Source organism: Mixophyes fleayi, chromosome 3 (genome assembly GCF_038048845.1).
Source record: "Mixophyes fleayi isolate aMixFle1 chromosome 3, aMixFle1.hap1, whole genome shotgun sequence".
Classification (NCBI taxonomy): Eukaryota; Metazoa; Chordata; class Amphibia; order Anura; family Limnodynastidae; genus Mixophyes; species Mixophyes fleayi.
Window position 1 is genome coordinate 278,529,720 of NC_134404.1, and position 17,999 is coordinate 278,547,718.

The 17,999-nt window shown below is 38.9% G+C and overlaps 1 protein-coding gene across 2 annotated transcripts in view; it reads left to right on the forward strand.

Moving 5' to 3' along the window:
• Positions 1–17,999, forward strand: part of LTBP1 (latent transforming growth factor beta binding protein 1) — a 348,337-nt gene that overhangs the window by 29,096 nt on the left and 301,242 nt on the right. For both annotated transcript variants that reach the window (XM_075203670.1, XM_075203671.1), the window contains exon 2: positions 413–483. In XM_075203670.1, the coding sequence (XP_075059771.1) occupies positions 413–483 (71 nt within the window). The remainder of the gene's footprint in view (positions 1–412; positions 484–17,999) is intronic.

The following is a 17,999-nucleotide window of genomic DNA, read 5'->3' on the forward strand; positions in this document are numbered from 1 at the left end:
CTAGTACAGGTAGAGAGAAACCTCTTTGCAGTTACACCACACCTCTCAACACTGTGGCCGGCCATATGGGTATAGAAGCATCTACCACTTAATGTAGAGGGCTTGGTCATATCACAAAAGGGGGCGTACCATTCTTCTCTCCTGTAACACATATATGTGCCACTATCACTGTAGGATTTCTGTCCCGGCGTTCCAAGTCCCCATGTATATACTTCCTGCTGGCCACTAAAACAGGACCCTGAGAGCTGCATGTGTCCATCAGGCTGTGCATCTATGATCTACAGACTAGCAATGATTGTTCTAAATAACAATACACCTACAAATGAGCGTCGCTGAGAGTTATAGTTGGATGTACAATATATTTACTGTTATTAAATGTCTAATCCTTTTTTCTGCACTGTGTTTGTTCTAGGGTTAATGTGTGCGGAGGCAAGTGCTGTCATGGCTGGAGCAAGTCTTCTGGATCTGAAAGATGTACAAAACGTAAGTGTGGAAAATCAGGACTTCCTTCTTATTAGTCTCCTATTATGACAATAATGTCTTTAACGAATTGGAAAATATGCGATAGTGCAGCACCTAGACAGAAATGCCCAACCAGGAAAAGGTAAAAATGTCACTTTAAGGTTCTGCCTATTATCATATTTGGATCACCCCTTATTTCACTTCAAGTTGTTTAGATTTTCTTCTAAAATATTCGGAAAATATATTATATTAGAATTCTGCTGGTGTGAGTCTCATTCACGCCTTAAATTAGATGTGGAATTACTAGTTTTTTTTGGAATGCTACTTTTTCCATTTTGCCCTATGTAAATGTATAGGGGAAGCCTAAAGGGAAGTCTAAAAAATTGTAGTAAAAATGTTGGTAAAAGTGTATATCAAATGCTTTTGCTAGTAAACTGCCAATTTGTACAGTATGTGGCCTAAGGCACCTGACAGGTTGCATTTTTTTTGCATTTTTATACATTTTGATGTAACACATAAAATGACTGCCTCCACTGTGTGTAGTATTGGGAAAGGCAGATTTGGTGGGTCTTGAGACAATGGAGATCTGCTATGATAGCATAGGCAAACCGAGGGGGGAATTCCTAGTGCCTGGAAACCCCCTCCAAGCCTGGGGCACTGTATAATTGAAATGGGTGGACCCTGCCCCCGCTTCACACGGCTTTGCTCGAAAAGACAGTAGTGCACGCAGCATTGCCCATGTATATTATGGGGATAGTTGGAGAGCAGCCAAGCACTGTCTTATATTATAGCCATGACCCCATGCATGCTGGCCATGCCCACTGGTGGCATGGTGTGGAAACCCCCCTCTACAAATCCTGCGTTTGCCCCTGGATAGTGTGATGAATAATAGTAATGAATTAAGTGACCTAGGAGCAAAAAAAGTTAAAACTGGGCCTGGCAGATGCTACAGGTTGACAGGAAAATTAAAAATACTTTTATGTCTTTACAGTATTATCTTCTTTTTCAAGCATATCATGCCAGAGAAATCTTGGATTTCTGTTGTAATCTTAATTAGTAGGTAGACTGTACAAAATGAATATAAAATATACCAATCACTCTGTCATATCAAGTCAAATGTTTATGCATATTTATAATATTATAAAGTAGTTAACCACTAATTTGTGTTAGTGCTCATTTTTTGCGGCAAGAAAATACAGTGACCTGTAGATGGCAGTGTTGTTTAGTTTGTCTGTATAAATCAAATACAGAGTGCAGTTATTACTGTACACATAAAAGATTTGTCAGTGTGTGATATTATGAAGAATAGGTCCTAGGCTGTAAATTTTACTCAATTAATAATTGTTTATCGCTACTTTGCATCTTGTTCAGAAAGTATTAAGGAACACTCAAGCGCCACTTGAACAGGGATTATAACTCTAATAATAGAAGGCAGATCACAGGCGATTGCGGAAACTGCTCTATGAGATAAATAACTTTTCTTTGTAGTGTGCAGATAAAGGCACATATTTATTGTCCTGCAGTTGCTACTTTGAAGCTTCTATTTTGTAATAGTCTTATTTTATAACATTTCTCTGACGCAAAATTGCACTGTTTCCCTGATATGCAGCACCATTCATCAGCGTGGCAATCAGTATTGATAGTTGATAATTGATAATTGACAGCCCTGTCCAGGATATAACAGAAGAAGGCTTCTGTAAGAAGAAATTACAGATAGAGAATGGTATATATGACTACACTCTAAATACAAGAAGTTACAAAGAGGTACTGGTAGTACTTAGTACATATAAATGTGTGTTTGCTGTTTTACTGTAGTTACATAGGGCCCCAGTCAAAACCTAGGGTTGTGTGACGCTGTGGAGGGGGGTTAAGCAGGAGGACCAATTAGAAACTGCAATAATGAGATTGCAAGTTCAGATTATTTCTCCTGATCACACCTCTCACCTGCAGCCTGTTTAAAGTGGTGAACTTGAATGTTTTACCAGTTGTATATTGCAAAATCAGAGAATTAGCACTTCTGCCTTACAGCACTGGGGTCAGGAGTTCAATTCCCGACCATGGCCTTATCTGCGAGGAGTTTGTATGTTCTCCCCGTTTTTGCGTGGGTTTCCTCCGGGTGCTCCGGTTTCCTCCCACACTCCAAAAACATACTGGTAGGTTAATTGGCTGCTATCAATATTTGTCCCTATTCTGTCTGTCTGTGCATGTTAGGGAATTTAGACTGTAAGCCCCAATGGGGCAGGGACTGATGTGAGTGAGTTCTCTGTACAGCGCTGCGGAATTAGTGGTGCTATATAAATAAATGGTGATGATGATGATGATCCCTGGGAAAAATTATTGCACCAGGGCTCCTGGAAGGGGATGGAGTAGGTGAGTAAAATTTAGCTATTAGTTGATAAATCAGCTTTAAGTTCAACCATTAATAAAATGAAATTCTGTTCATCCAGATGAAGGCACAGCTAAATCCACAATGCAACAGATCTTTCTTTACCCAACAAATAGGAATGGGATGAAATAACTTGATCAATCATCCCTATAATGTACTCTCCTTCTTCCTTCTATTCATAACTGATAACTCCTTGTCTTTGTAATAGTGCTTGGTATTAAAAGTTCATTAGGTTGATCTTCATATTGACCTCAAACATATTTATACATATTAATTAGGTCACTTCTAAGATGCCTTTTTTTAAACATGCTATAATGTGATCCTTCAATTCCCTTTAATTATGAAGTTGCCTGACTTTTGAGTTCTCCCATACCTTTTATACAGTGAGGTGCCCATAATTGTATCCCATATATGGGATGTTATTGCCATAGCTTAGCTTCAGAAGTAGCATTTGTGCACTGCACTGTCTCCACCTATATTCAATTTTATTAGTCATAGTTTGTCTGTAGCATGCTTCTATTTTGATCTGTTTTGTTAACGTTAGTAATCTTTATTCCATAGGCATGGGCAACACGGTGGGTTAGTGGCTAACACTTCTGCCTCAAAGCATTGGGGTTATGAGTTCGATTCCTGACCATGGTCTTATCTGTGAGGAGTTTGTATGTTCTTCCCGTGTTTGCATGTTTTTCCTCCAGGTGCTCCGGTTTCCTCCCACATTCCAAAAACATGCTAGTAGGTTAATTGACTGCTATCAAATTGACCCTTGTCTCTGTCTGTGTGTGTGTGTGTGTATATGTTAGGGAATTTAGATTGTAAGCATTTATGGGGCAGGGACTGATGTAAGTGAGTTCTCAGTACAGTGCTGCGGAATTAGTAGCGCTATATAAATAGCTGCTGATGATGATGATGATAGGCTAATCAGCATATAAGGACACCTTACTTTATAGGCCATCTATAAGGTTATTAAAAAAATATTGAAAGGACAAACTCCAATATCGATCCCTATCTTACACTATTAATACATTTAGCCTAGGTTGAATATCTTCCATATGTATCTACCCTTTGTCTTCTATCCTTAAACCAGTTCTTTATTCACAAAAAATATTTTTCTTTTCTCTAGACCTAGTACTCTTATATACCAGACTGGTATGTCAGGGGATATCATTGCTTTGAAGAGCACATAGCCATTTCTTCTATGCAATAACACTTGAATTTTGCACCAGCTCTGATATTTTGCAGGAAGTTGCATCTCATGCTATACTTTAAAAGGGACACAGTTTTGCAATTCGATGTTCAGCTTTGATTTTGCTTACCTGATCTCCTAATTCCATTTTTTGCTACATTTCTTGTATTTCGATAATTCACTTTCAGTTCCTTCTAGTTTTGCTATTTGTAATGCTCACTTTTTTCAGTTGTCACCCCAAATACATTCTTATTTAACCACATCGGTTGCTTTTTATTCCTGCTATATAGAACATACCTGCAACAGTATTTATTTAAAATATTTTAAGGCTTTTTCCATTTGGTCTTATGTGGTATATTCTGCTAGTCTACAAGCTTCTCTTAGCTGAAAAAATATTACCCCATGAGCATGTTATTATTATTATCGAAGTTTTGTAAGGCGCCACAGTGCTCCGCAGCGCCGTACAGTATGGCAACAAGGACATACAAGGCAGACAAAATAAATGCAGACATGAAAACAAAGGGTATGGAGGACCCTGATCATTAGAGAGCTTACATTCTAAGTGTAAGAGGGCACAGCTGAAACAAAAGGAGCAAGTTTGGCTTAGAGTGGAGATTGGGACAGTTGTGAGGGTGTATTAGTGTGAATAGTATTATCAGGGATAACGTAAGCTTTAAACAAGATGGGTTTTTAGAAAATGTCTAAAGATTTGAAGGCTGTGGGAACGCTCGATTGGGCATGGTAGGGAATTAACATAGTTGATGAGGTTGAAAAAAGACATCAGTCCATCAAGTTCAACCTATGTTGGATCTCCTGCGATCCTGCACTTATATTTGAAATTAATCCAGAGTAGGCAACCGCCCATCTGTTTCAATTTTGAAAATCCCCCCAGACTCAATATTGCAATCCAATTTTTACCCTATATCCACTACTATCCTTTATTTTAAATTAACGGTCGTATCCCTGGATACACCTTTCCGCTAAAAATTTTGTCTAACCCTTTCTTAAACATATCTATTGAATCTGCCATCACAACCTTCCCTGGCAATGAATTCCATATCTTGACTGCCCTTACTGTAAAGAACCCCTTCCTTTGCTGGTTGTGAAATATCCTCTCCTCTAACCTTAGGGGATGACCACGTGTCCTGTGTATGGTCCTTGGGGTAAAAAGTTCCCATGAAAGCTCTCTGTATTGACCCCTAATGTATTTGTACATAGTAATCATATCTCCCCTTAGACGCCTCTTTTCTAAAGTAAACATGCCTAAACTGGCTAACCTTTCCTCATAACTTAATGACTCCATACCCTTTATCAATTTTGTCGTCCTTCTCTGAACCCTTTCTAGTTCCAAATTATCTTTTTTATAGAGTGGTGCCCAGAACTGTACTGCATATTCAAGATGAGGTCTTACCAACGATTTATACAGTGGCAAAATTACACTGTCTTCCCTTGCATCTATGCCCCTTTTTATGCATGCCAATACTTTGTTTGCCCTTGCAGCTGTTGCTTGACATTGAGCACTATTGCTAAGTCTACTGTCTACGAGCACTCCCAAATCCTTTTCCATTATAGATTCTCCCAAATTAATTCCATTTAATTTATAGATTGCGTTCTTGTTTTTGATCCCTGAATGCATAACCTTACATTTATCTGTGTTAAACATCATATTCCATTTAGCCGCCCAATCCTCCAGTTTATTTAAGTCCCTCTGTAGAGAAGCTACATCTTGCTCTGATTTTATTACCTTACAGAGTTTAGTGTCATCTGCAAAAATAGAAACTTTACTCTCTAAACCATCACCAAGGTCATTAATAAATATATTAAAAAGGAGTGGTCCCAGCACGGAACCTTGAGGTACTCCACTTAAGACTTTTGACCAATTAGAAAATGTTCCATTTATCACAACTCTCTGTTCCCTTTTCTCTAACCAGTTTTCGATCCAAGTACAAATTTTGATTTCTAAAACCCAGTTCCCTTATTTTGTAAACCAACCTCTTGTGTGGCACTGTATCAAAGGCCTTTGCAAAATCTAAGTAGACCACATCTACTGTCCTGCCCTGGTCTAAGTTCCCACTAACTTCCTCGTAGAAACTAATTAGATTAGTTTGACATGACCTATCCCTCACAAATCCATGTTGATTCCCACTAATAATTTTATTGCGTACCAAGTAATCCTGAATACTGTCCCTTAAAATACCTTCCAGTAGTTTCCCCACTATTGATGTCAGGCTTACAGGTCTATAATTCTCTGGTTGTGATCTCGTCCCCTCTTTAAACAACGGCACCACATCTGCTATTCGCCAATCCCTTGGTACTGAGCCTGATGAGGTTGAATCTCTGAAAATTAGGAATAGCGGTCTAGCTATTTCCGAGTTTAACTCCATAAGGACCCTTGGGTGTATGCCATCTGGACCTGGAGCTTTATTTATCTTAATATTCTTCAGTCGCCTTTGGACTTCTTCCTCTGACAACCAAGTATTAATTAATGGCATGGTTTCATTTCCATTTTTATGTATTACTCCTGCCATTTGTTCCTCTCTGGTAAATACTGAAGAAAAGAACGTGTTTAATATCTATGCTTTTTCCTTAGTATCATTTATCAATTCACCCATCTCACTTCTTAGGGGTCCTATATTATCTTTTTTAATCCTTTTGCCATTTATATACTTAAAAATATACTTAGACTTAATTCTTTTACATTTATTTCCCATAGGAATGAACTTATACGTGTATGTTTCCAACAACATTTTAAAGACAGCCCACATTTCTTCCGTATTTTTTCCTTCAAAGGCTTTGTCCCAGTCTATGCTCTTTATAGACTCCTTTAGCATATTAAAATTTGCCTTTTTAAAGTTTAAAGTCCTAGTTGATCCCTTATACTGTTGTTTCTGGAAACTAATTTCAAATGAGACCATATTATGATCACTGTTTCCCAAGTGCTCCTTTACTTGAATATTTGATATTACGTCTACATTGTTTGTTATTACTAGGTCCAGTATAGTCCGGTTCCTAGTTGGTTCCTCAACTAATTGGGACATGTAATGGTCTTTTAGCGTGCTCAGAAACCTATTTCCCCTAGCTGTACCGCAATGTCCGGATAATTAAAATCCCCCATAATTAAAATTTGACCTAGTTGTGTAGCCTTTTCAATTTGCTGTAGAAGTTGGGCTTCCTCAATCGTACTAATATCTGGCGGTTTATAGCATATCCCTATCAGAAACTTCTCTGAACTTTTTCCTCCGCTGGATATTTCCACCCACAATGCCTCTATATTATCACCAATATTCTCGTATATAACTTCCTGAATACTTGGTTTTAATTCTGGCTTAATATAAAGACATACTCCTCCTCCCCTTTTATTTACCCTATCCATCCTGAAGAGAGAATAGCCTTCCAAGTTGACTGCCCAGTCATGTGTATCATCCCACCAGGTCTCAGTAATACCTATAATATCATACTGCTCATTCATTGCTACTAGTTCTAACTCCCCCATTTTACCTGTCAGGCTTCTTGCATTTGCAAGCATACACTTAAGTCTATTGCCTCCCTTAGGTATTTATTTTTGCTTTAAAAAGGGCCGCTCCTTAACGGCTATGCTTCCCTTTCCCCCCTCTCCACCCCCTTTACTCTTGTTAAATTCCTCCTTACTACTCTCAATGTCTATCCCATAAATACTTGCTTGCCCCTCCCCCCCGGAGCCTAGTTTAAACTCTCCTCCAACCTTCTAACCATCCTCTCCCCTAGCACTGCAGCCCCCTCCTCATTCAGGTGCAATCCATCACGACAATAAAGATGGCAACTGACCGAGAAATCAGCCCAGTGCTCTAAGAATCCAAAACCCTCCTTCTTACACCAATCTTTTAGCCACGCATTAACCTCCCTAATCTCCCGCTGCCTCCCTGGACTAGCGCATGGCACAGGTAGTATTTCCGAAAATACTACCTTGGATGTCCTTGCCTTAAGTTTGCGACCTATGTCCCTGAAATCATTCTTTAGGACACCCCTTCTTCCTCTCACTCGGTCATTGGTGCCAACATGCACCAAAAACGCTGGGTCATTCCCAGCCCCTCCCAACAATCTGTCCACTCGATCCGCAATATGCCGAGCCCGAGCACCCGGGAGACAACACACAATTCCATAAGTGGTTAGCAGCATTGAAGAAGTATTGTAGGTGCGAGTGAGAGGTGGTTACCAGAGGCGAGAAAAGGTGCAGGTCAGAGGTAGACCTCTATAAGAGCTGGAGGGAGGGTATTTTGCTATAAGATTTGAGATATATGCAGGGGTAGAGTTGTTGGGGGCTTTGTAGGTAAGGGTGAGTAATTTGAATTGGATTCTGGAGGACACAGGCAGTCAGTGCAGGGATTTGCAAAGTGGTGCAGCAGATGTGGAGCGGTGAGAAAGGAAGATCAGTCTTGCAGTAGCATTTACGAAGGATTGAACTGTGGATATATGGGTGTCAGGAGTGCCAGATAGCAGAAGGTTGCAGTAGTCAAGACAGGAGAGAATGAATAAACGTTTTGGTTGCATGTTGAGTAATACAGGGGCGTATTCTGGCAATGTTTTTAAGGTGGAATTGACAGGACTGGCAGACTGAATGTGAGGAATAAAGCAGAGTGTGGAGTCAAGTGTGACACCAAGGCAGCTGGCTTGGGAGACTGAGGAAATTGTGATGTTATTGACAGTGAGGGAGATTTGAGGAGAGGTGGTGACTCTGGTAGGAGGGAAGATAACAAGCTCTATTTTGGATATGTTGAGCTTTACGTAGCGTTGGGACTATGTGGAGATAGCTGAAATATAGTTGGTTGCACAAGATAGTACAGAAGGGGAGAGGTCAGGGGAAGATATATAGATTTGGGTGTCATCAGCGTAGAGGTAAAACTGGAGGCCGACTGAGTGAATTAGTGCACCAGGAGAAGAACTGTACAATGAAAAAAGTAAAGGGCCAAGAACAGAGCTTTGAGGGACCCCAATAGAAAGGGGAGGATGTGCCAGAGTAGAAACGCTAGACGACCGGTTTGATAGGTAGGAAGTGAACCAGGAAAGAACTGTGCCACGTAATCCAATGGAGCGAAAGGTGTGCAGGAGAAGAGGGTGATAAACAGTGCTAAAAGCAGCAGAGAGGTCTAGGAGAATGCACAAGGAGAAATGACCCAATGTTTTGATGAATGACGTGTTTTGTTGAAACTCAATTCAGCTGATTCCCGGTTATGATCTCTATCCTATATATGCCGCAGTAGATATAATATCTGTTCTATAAGACCAGTAGTGCGGCCTAGAGCTGCATGCGGTCCTCTGAGCCTTCACCTGATTCCCCAGCTCCTTCCTGCTTAATTGTCAGATTTGTTTGTTAAAGCATGTAACACTTGTTTAAATGTCTGCTGGTATGTTATTACAGTTATGTGTCTCTTTCTTTGATTAAATGTATTGTTTTAACTTATTACTAAGATAATGAGCTAAGAGGTGTTTGCCCATAACTGCATTAGACAGTAACAGGTCCAGCAGCATATGCCCTCTAGTTGTTTCTTCTACCATAAGGGAAAGATAGTTGTCTTTCTTGTGGTGTCTCCTCTTCCTTGTACCCCAACCAGTGACTGCTCAATGACCTGCAAACTCCTCTCCATGCTGTCAAGGGACCTCAGTATTGCCAGTTGCTCAGTTATGTCTAGATTCTGGAGCTCCCTTGGGCAACATCTTACCTTTCTGTCTGTCTGTCTGTCTGTATTACCCAGTATTGTTTTATTACTGTGTTTGTTCCCAATTGTAAAATCGCTTCGGATTTTGGTGCTACTTAAATAAACGGTGATGATGATGGACATTATTTACATTTGAATGGTTAGACATGCATATATAGTACAAACACAGAGAGATCCCCCAGCACACTGCTATAGCCAGCAACAGATCTGCTATTTCTACTGTAGATAAAAATGCAAAAGTCTTAGTTGCACTCATTTGCAAATGTATGTTAAAGCCACCCGCCTCTCCATGGTTTTACTTTTAACATACTTTTGCAAATGTGTGCAACTAAGACTTTTGCATTTTTATCTACAGTAAAAATAGCAGATCTTTTGCTGGATATAGCAGTGTGCTGGGGGATCTCTCTGTGTTCTTTTTAGGATAATCCCACCCTTTCACGCACCTGCTATAGCCTATAAATTGATTGAGCAACTTCCATTTCTTTATTTGTCTGAGAGGCATGTTGTTGTCAGTAGCTGAGGGGGAGTGCTGGCATTGAATTGCTATTTGGAGGCTTCTGGGGTACCTCTTTGGTAAGTTAGCTCTCAATTTAAAAACACATATGTATGGCCCAAATATATGGGACTCTCATTGTTTAGAGTTAGGACCACCCTATTAGCAAAAGCGCCGTGGAGAGGCAGGTGGCTTTAACATACATTTGCAAATGTGTGCAACTAAAACTTTTGCATATTTACCTACAATAGAAATAGCAGATCTGTTGCTGGCTATAGCAGTGTGCTGGGGGATCTCTCTGTGTTTGTTCCTTTTAGGATAACCCTACCCTTTCACGCACCTGCTATAGCCTATAAATTGATTGAGCAACTTCCATTTCTTTATTTTTATGCATATATAGTACGACACCAGGCGTAATTATGGAACACATACTACATGAAATTTACTTTAGCTGTAGTGTAGTACTCCATAGTATTAATACAGTAGTTAGAGTACTGATAGACTTAAAACTACAAAGTAATCTTGTAAAATATATTTAAATGAATAAGCACAAAAAGAAATTACCTTTTGCAGAAACTTACCACAAAGAAAGTTGTATGTTGCATTTCTGCTTTCTTGTGTCCTTGCGTTAGTAAATTGCCAGGAAAATGAGAATTCTTGCATAGCTCAGACACCTTCCTACCTTACTTAAGATGTAGTCACAGTTATCTTTTTGTTATTTGTTAATACATACTGCTCCAGCACAACTGCCACAGTGGGTTAGTTTAGTATGTATGAATGTATAAAGTATGATGCTATTAACACATGGGAAAATTAATTACACAAATAAATAGTAGATGTCTAGGCTATAAGTAGCTATGTAGAAAAAAAAACATTGGAAATATTTCTGTACTTTGCTTAGTGTCCCCACTAGTGGGGTTATGTTTTCACAATCATTATAATAGCCACTGCAGGAATGTACCAGATGTCTGGAAGTGGACCAGTAAAGAATTCCAGGAATAAGCTGAGGTGTATTTAGGAAAACAAACTTTTCTTGGACAAATTATATTATTATTATCAAATGATGCAGTATCACTCAAAAATCTCTTTCAGCTCTGGTATCCTATATGTGCCATATAACATATCTTGTGGCCATAGATGTTGGTAATCACACGACACTTAGCAAACCCTAAGTCATTAATAGCAGCTTGAATCAAAGCCCTAAGGGAAAATTAACAACTCCACGTGGGTCCTTACAGGTAATACCTCATTTTTTTCAGAAATTTGTGCTTTTAATACATCAAATTGTAATTGTTAATAAAAGATTTTTTAAGTATAGCAGACAGTATAGCACCATACAATTGCTGTTCTACCAGAGAAATAATGTTCTGCAATGCTTCCATATATTTTTAGTGCTTCCCAAGATATCTGTAAGTAAATACTTCCTAGATTAATAATTAAAAGTGGGATGGGGAGGGAAGGGGCGGGTTAGTGTAGGCAATGTACAGAAATGGTGCAAATGAGTCTGAATTAGAACTGGACACAGACATGTATTATCCAATCGGGAGCCGTATTTCTTGCGGCTGCTGGAGCACTTGTGAAATGATCCGTGTTGATGATGATGACCATCAGCAAAGACCTTTGCAATGTAAAGCAGGTGAAATAGTTAAAAACTAAAAGAAAGTAAAGAAAATGTAGCATAAAACCATTTGTGTCCATGCACCTTGATATTCTCATCATGTGCTTGTATAGGAGGTTTTTTTTTTTGTCTTTGTGTTCTCCTTCCCTTAAAAGTCCATATATTGCACACTGATAAGCATCATCAATTTTGATCCACTTTTTATTCTTTTTGCTCATGTTTATACTGCAGAGCCATTAATCATTTGAATGTCTGTAAGAATACAGAGTTTCTGATAGTTTTCAGAACAACTGGGTCACAGATTCTGCAATGTGTGGGTGGTTTCTAAAAAACGGAATGTTTCCTTTGCTGAAGCCAGAGATAAATCTCTGTTGAACAGCCAAGCCAATTCCGCCATCCAAAAACACAAAAAGGTATCTTTATTTTCCACAAAATATGAAATTATTTTATCAGTAAACTATTTGCATGTAAGAGATAAATCTTACAAGTATGCTGGTTTGCTCCCCCTAGTGGCTGTGACTTAAGAAGTTTAGAAACATGTAAATGTGATCTTATCTAGCTAGTGTTGGCTAACCTGTGACACTCCAGGTGTTTGTGAAACTACAAGTCCCAGCATGCTTTGCCAATATATATAGCAGCTTATTGCTGTAAGGGTATGCTGGGACTTGTAGTTTCACAACACCTGGAGTGTCACAGGTTAGCCAGCACTGAGCTAGTGCAAGGTACATGACTACAAGACTATTAGTGCTGCAGGAGTCACTAGCCATGTCAGTGCATGGCACTTTTCAGTCATATGGAAGGAGAGGGGGTAATGTGAGCACCCAATCGTTTAAAAAGTTGGTTCCTATGATTCTGTGCATGAGCAGGGTGCAGTTATGCATAGTGAAGCCCTGTTTCAGCTTGTGAGCGAGTGGCATTGCCTCTCCCCATTCCCCATGTTTTACCTTGGTCAGCAGCTTCTCTCATACAAGTTTTATTGCGTGACGCCCCCCAGACGATGAGATTGATATCAAACCTGCAAAGATATAGGTGATTATTCAGCCACATATGCTACAGAGCCTGGACCACCCTATTGAGCAGTGATCCATCACAATTCACCATCTGCTCACTCCACAGCACTCTTGTTACCAGTTTTAACGAAAAAGCCGTTTCCAGCACAGAGGCACCCTTTAACTGCTAAAACAGATGCCTTTGAGTTTATATAAAGCAACAGGCACTTTAATCACTTGTGTCTCCATGCCAGACCTTTAACTGAAGGATCTCAACCTGCTGACTATAGCACACAAATATTAAAACTATAGGTGAAAAGACAATTTTTATTTTGTATTATGTTTATTTATGTTTCATTGGTAAGGTATATTAAAAGCCTGAGCAAACAGTTTCTGAGTCTTTGTAAATAGGACAGTTAATTACTTTATATAGCACATGTTGCTAGACAATAGGATTTCCTATTTGCTCAGCTGAAGACAGTGTGTGAAGAATGCTGATCTTTTCACCTGTGCCTTATTAGTGTCTTATTATTATTGTTATTATCAAGTATTATATATATATATATATATATATATATATATATATATATATATATATACACACACACACACACACACATACACACTTATAGCTATAAAGTATTGTGCTCTACCACAAGTATTTGATAAATGTTAAGAACTGACAACTGGGTGCACATTGTAGAAAAAAAGGACATTGTATCCAGTTAATAAACAGTATTGTTAAGATCCTCAGGAGACATACAACATACATTAGTTAGACTGCACATTGAATGCCCTTAATCACTTGGTCACTGAAACTCAGCATTGCAGCTACGGATGCCACCCCAATCTGAAACCGTAAGAAGTAAAAATTCTGGGGTTCAAACCAAACATGCTACTCATTTGTACAAAACATTACAAAATTGAGCCCTACTCAAATGAGCACCTCCATGGCAGAAAAAAAACCCCCTGACCTCCCAATATAAGGCAGCTAACATATACTATCCTTTGGCAAAGGATGAAGGAACCCAGGCCCCCTTACCTAGTTGACCTATTTTAAATCGCCTTACTAAATTAACGCAAACCACACTCACTCAAACTCACATCCTTCAAAAACATATCTATACCATCACTCTTCCATTGAGACGATAGTTCATCTACTCACAGAGTGCCAAAATATGCAACTAAGAAGGCATGCTGAATCAAAGTCACTTTGAATGATGAAAAAACATATCCATCAATACACACAGAAAATGTTCAGTGTGGTTGGATCAATGCCCAATCTACTGCTCCCTTAGGAATGGATCTCTATCATATTTGCACCATGTCAACCCCACATAACCCAGGATTTTCTCCTTAATAACCTTGCCAGTAGAAGGAAAGCCTGCACCACTGCATAACCAATGTAGGTCTCCTTCTCATTTTTCTTATCAAGATATCCACATACTTGTCTGTCCATGTCTTGTCAATGAACTTGAAAGATGCAACCCCAAAGGAGCCTCAGAAAAGCAAATAAACATCCACCACATTAGCATCAGATATCTTATGGGCATTAGTGATATCCAATGAGAAAGTCTTTGCTGTTGAAACAACAAACAAGAAGCTTCCTGCAGAGTTGTCTGCAGCCACTTTCCCTCCAACTGTCTGCAGCCATCTTAACCTTACCACTACCAACAGATTTTTGGTGAGCCCTATTAAGCCACCATACCCACCAGTTACTGGTTGCCCAGCACCCACTCCACAAGAACTTCTATCCTGTTGCTCAACTGCTACAGCTTCCACGACCTGCTATATACTTACTTCCACAATACACTAACATCCAATTGTTGACACCACCTCTGCTACCGAGAAGGAAGGTACCACTTCTGCAAAGACCTGGGATTTAATCACATGCTGTGTGGTTGAAGCTGACACAGTAGACCCCTGGAAGGAGGGAGGAGAAGGAAGTACAGGCGGAAATCACACACCTTCCTCCCTAATCCTGGAGAAGTTCCTCCTCATTCCTTTAGAGCCATCCAATTTGCCAACATATCTGAAAAGTTCTCCATTCCTCCATATTGTCTCCTCCTGTCAGTGCTGCTCCTGCTTTCAGTTCTGGATGCCAGAGTAAATCATAAAATAAAAAATAATTGAGCAAATAACTAAGAACTGCCGATAATAATAACTAATAGAATGCAAGACCACCAAACACTGTTTCTAAAAGGAATGACTGAATCCCTGAAAAGGAAAAACTAAATAAAAATGAAACAATCAGCACTCACTGTGTAGACCCTCAATTAAATAAAACTAATATTTAAAAATTTAAAATATTAACAATTTATTCCCAATTAAAAAAATCAAATCACAGGAAATGTTAAAATCCAGAGTTATCTGTAGTAGGATTTATATCCGGAACAAAATGTCCCTCTCAGTGTAATGTGTAACCCTGACAACAATCTAGTCTCCAATCAATAAAGCATAAAACAATGAATATTGTATGACAAAAAAAAACATTTAATGCTCGGCCGGCTCTTTAAATTAAACTGCATTGATGAGACTGGAGTAATTAAATGCACACAAGTCTCAAGTGATACTTCCCAGGCTAGAAACTGTAATTCTTATCCTATAGTAAAGAGCAGCAAGGCTATATATATATATATATATATATATATATATATATATATATATATATATATATCCTTGCTCGTATAGCTGTTACTAAAAGATATAAGCACAATTCGCTGAAAGAGAGAAAAAGTCCAATCTTTCAGTCCACTACATTTACATGCGTAGTTATTCTGAAATAATGGGATGCCTAGGGGGGTGGGGAAGTGAGTGATTTGTGGATCTTAGGTAAATGGTATTAAGTGAGAATAACCTGGTGAGTGATATATAAAAGTGGTATTAATCTCTGGATATCGCCCCTTCGACAGTGGCTTAAGCTGGATATCAGTGTCCAATCCCCAATGGGTTAAGCCCACCATGGGCCATGGTGTTGTGGCCGCGTCATGTGGAGCAGAATTCCCACCACCAGATATGCTATTCTTCCTCCCTCCCCGCTCTGCACTAATGGCTCCTGCCACTGTATTAGCAGCAAAGCCACAATAAAAGTGATCCCTGAGCCCGAAGAATCTCAGGACTGTGCTCCACTGCTGCTGATGGAACCACATCTCTCCAGGCATTAGAAACGATAGGCCCACATCTGCTGAGGACAACAGCCTATATACTGAGGATATCAGATGTGTTTCCAGGCTCCTCAGCAGGAGGGAATGACTCCCCACTGCTTACCAGCTCAACCCCAGACCCGACTAGTCCAAGAATCCTCCTGAACAGCCATTCTGTTTAGATCTGATCTATTGCAGGAAATTGCAGATCAGTTTATAATTTTCCACTGTATCCAACACTGTCACCATTATCCTGAATCTCTTCATCTGGACTGGTCCAGATACCCAAGACCATCCACACTAATCACTTGCTCCTCTTCACTTCTTCAGGCTCTTGTCCCTCTGTCAATCTGCCTCTCTGCCCACTTGCAACCTGTATGGATTATGCCCCATCTATACATTTTAAAACATGCTTCATTAACCAATATAAACATCATATTTAAACTATACAGTGCACTAAGGGTAAAAATCTGTGACTAATCTAATATCTTAAGGCCCAAGTTTATTTTGGAACTTGCATTAAAACTGTCTCAGCTTCATGTCAAAATATATGTATTGAAGTCAGTGAATGTTTGTTAGGTATTAAAACTATCTGTGTCTCTCTTGTTCTCTGAAGTGTCTCTAACATTTGTTCACCTTTTTATCTGGGTCAGTTTTCTTGCTTTGTCAGTTTTGTTAGTATGGGTCAGTTGTCTTATTTTGTCAGTTTTGTTAGAATAGGATAGTTGTGTTATTATGGTTCACTGAAGGTCAGGTTTCTTCTTAAGCAGAGACAAAAGCTGATGGATACCAAATACTTCATGATGGACGTGTTTGAGGTTATATTAGCAGTTTTTATTTCTCTGGATGTCTGTACAAAGCTTGGCTTTCTGCTACATAAAGTAAAACAGTTATCTCATGTTCTCTTTGTTTTATCAATATACATTACGTCTTTTAATTGCAAAGTCTTCTGTAATCAATAATTTCCCTTCATGTAATAGCATGTATAGAACATAATTTGCTTAACACTTATGTAATGAAAATACATAACAATGTTTTGTTTAAAAGCTATTACATTTAAAATATGTTTTTAACTTGCAATCTTAGGCATATTTGTTTATATAATAGCATGACAACAGTTACAGCAAGTGCTATATTATCATATATAGGCTTAAAAAGCTACAGGCTAAATTGCATATTAATTTTCTTACATGTTCATTTCCTCTGTTGCTGGTTGGTCTGTGCCATTTACCTATTTATAGAATCTTTGAGAGGGAGCTGACGTGGCCTTCAGTTATTGTGTCTTCTATATGGCGCCCTGAAAATTGTAAATATAGCTCTTGTTTAAAGTATCAACTTGTAAGCCACTCTCCCACATTCTGTCCACTTCCTAGTGAAGTGGGCAGATTGGGGGCCTCTATAGGGTGATTTGCAACAAATTGCATAATTTTGGCCCCAAATGATTTGATCCTAATCACCCGCCCCCCCTCAGCATATGGGGTTCCATAACTCAATGTTGGCACGTATGACCAACATATAGCAGAGACTACTGTGCTGTCCTATATTTGTTTATGATATATAAATAAAGGATAATATTTGAAAAATTATTGGGGTACATAATATTTCGTAAATAATTTTATGCAAGAGAAATAAAATATTGCCTTTTAAATAAAACTGCGTAGTAGTAGAAGTCCTGCACTGGTGTACTGAGCAACATTACAGATCTAAAACTTCCATGATTATATTAAACATAATCATTTGGGGCCTGATTAACTAAGGATCTTAACTTGAGAAACTTCTTATTTCAGTCTCCTGGACAAAACCATGTTACAATGCAAGGGGTGCAAATTAGAATTCTGTTTTGCACATAAGTTAAAAACTGACTGTTTTTTTTATGTAGCACACAAATATCAACTTTAAATTTCAGTGTACAAATAAGCTATCAAGTATTTGTGTGCTACATGAAAAAACAGTCATTATTTAACTTATGTGCAAAACAGAATACTAATTTGCACCCCTTTCATTGTAACATGGTTTTGTCCAGGAGACTGAA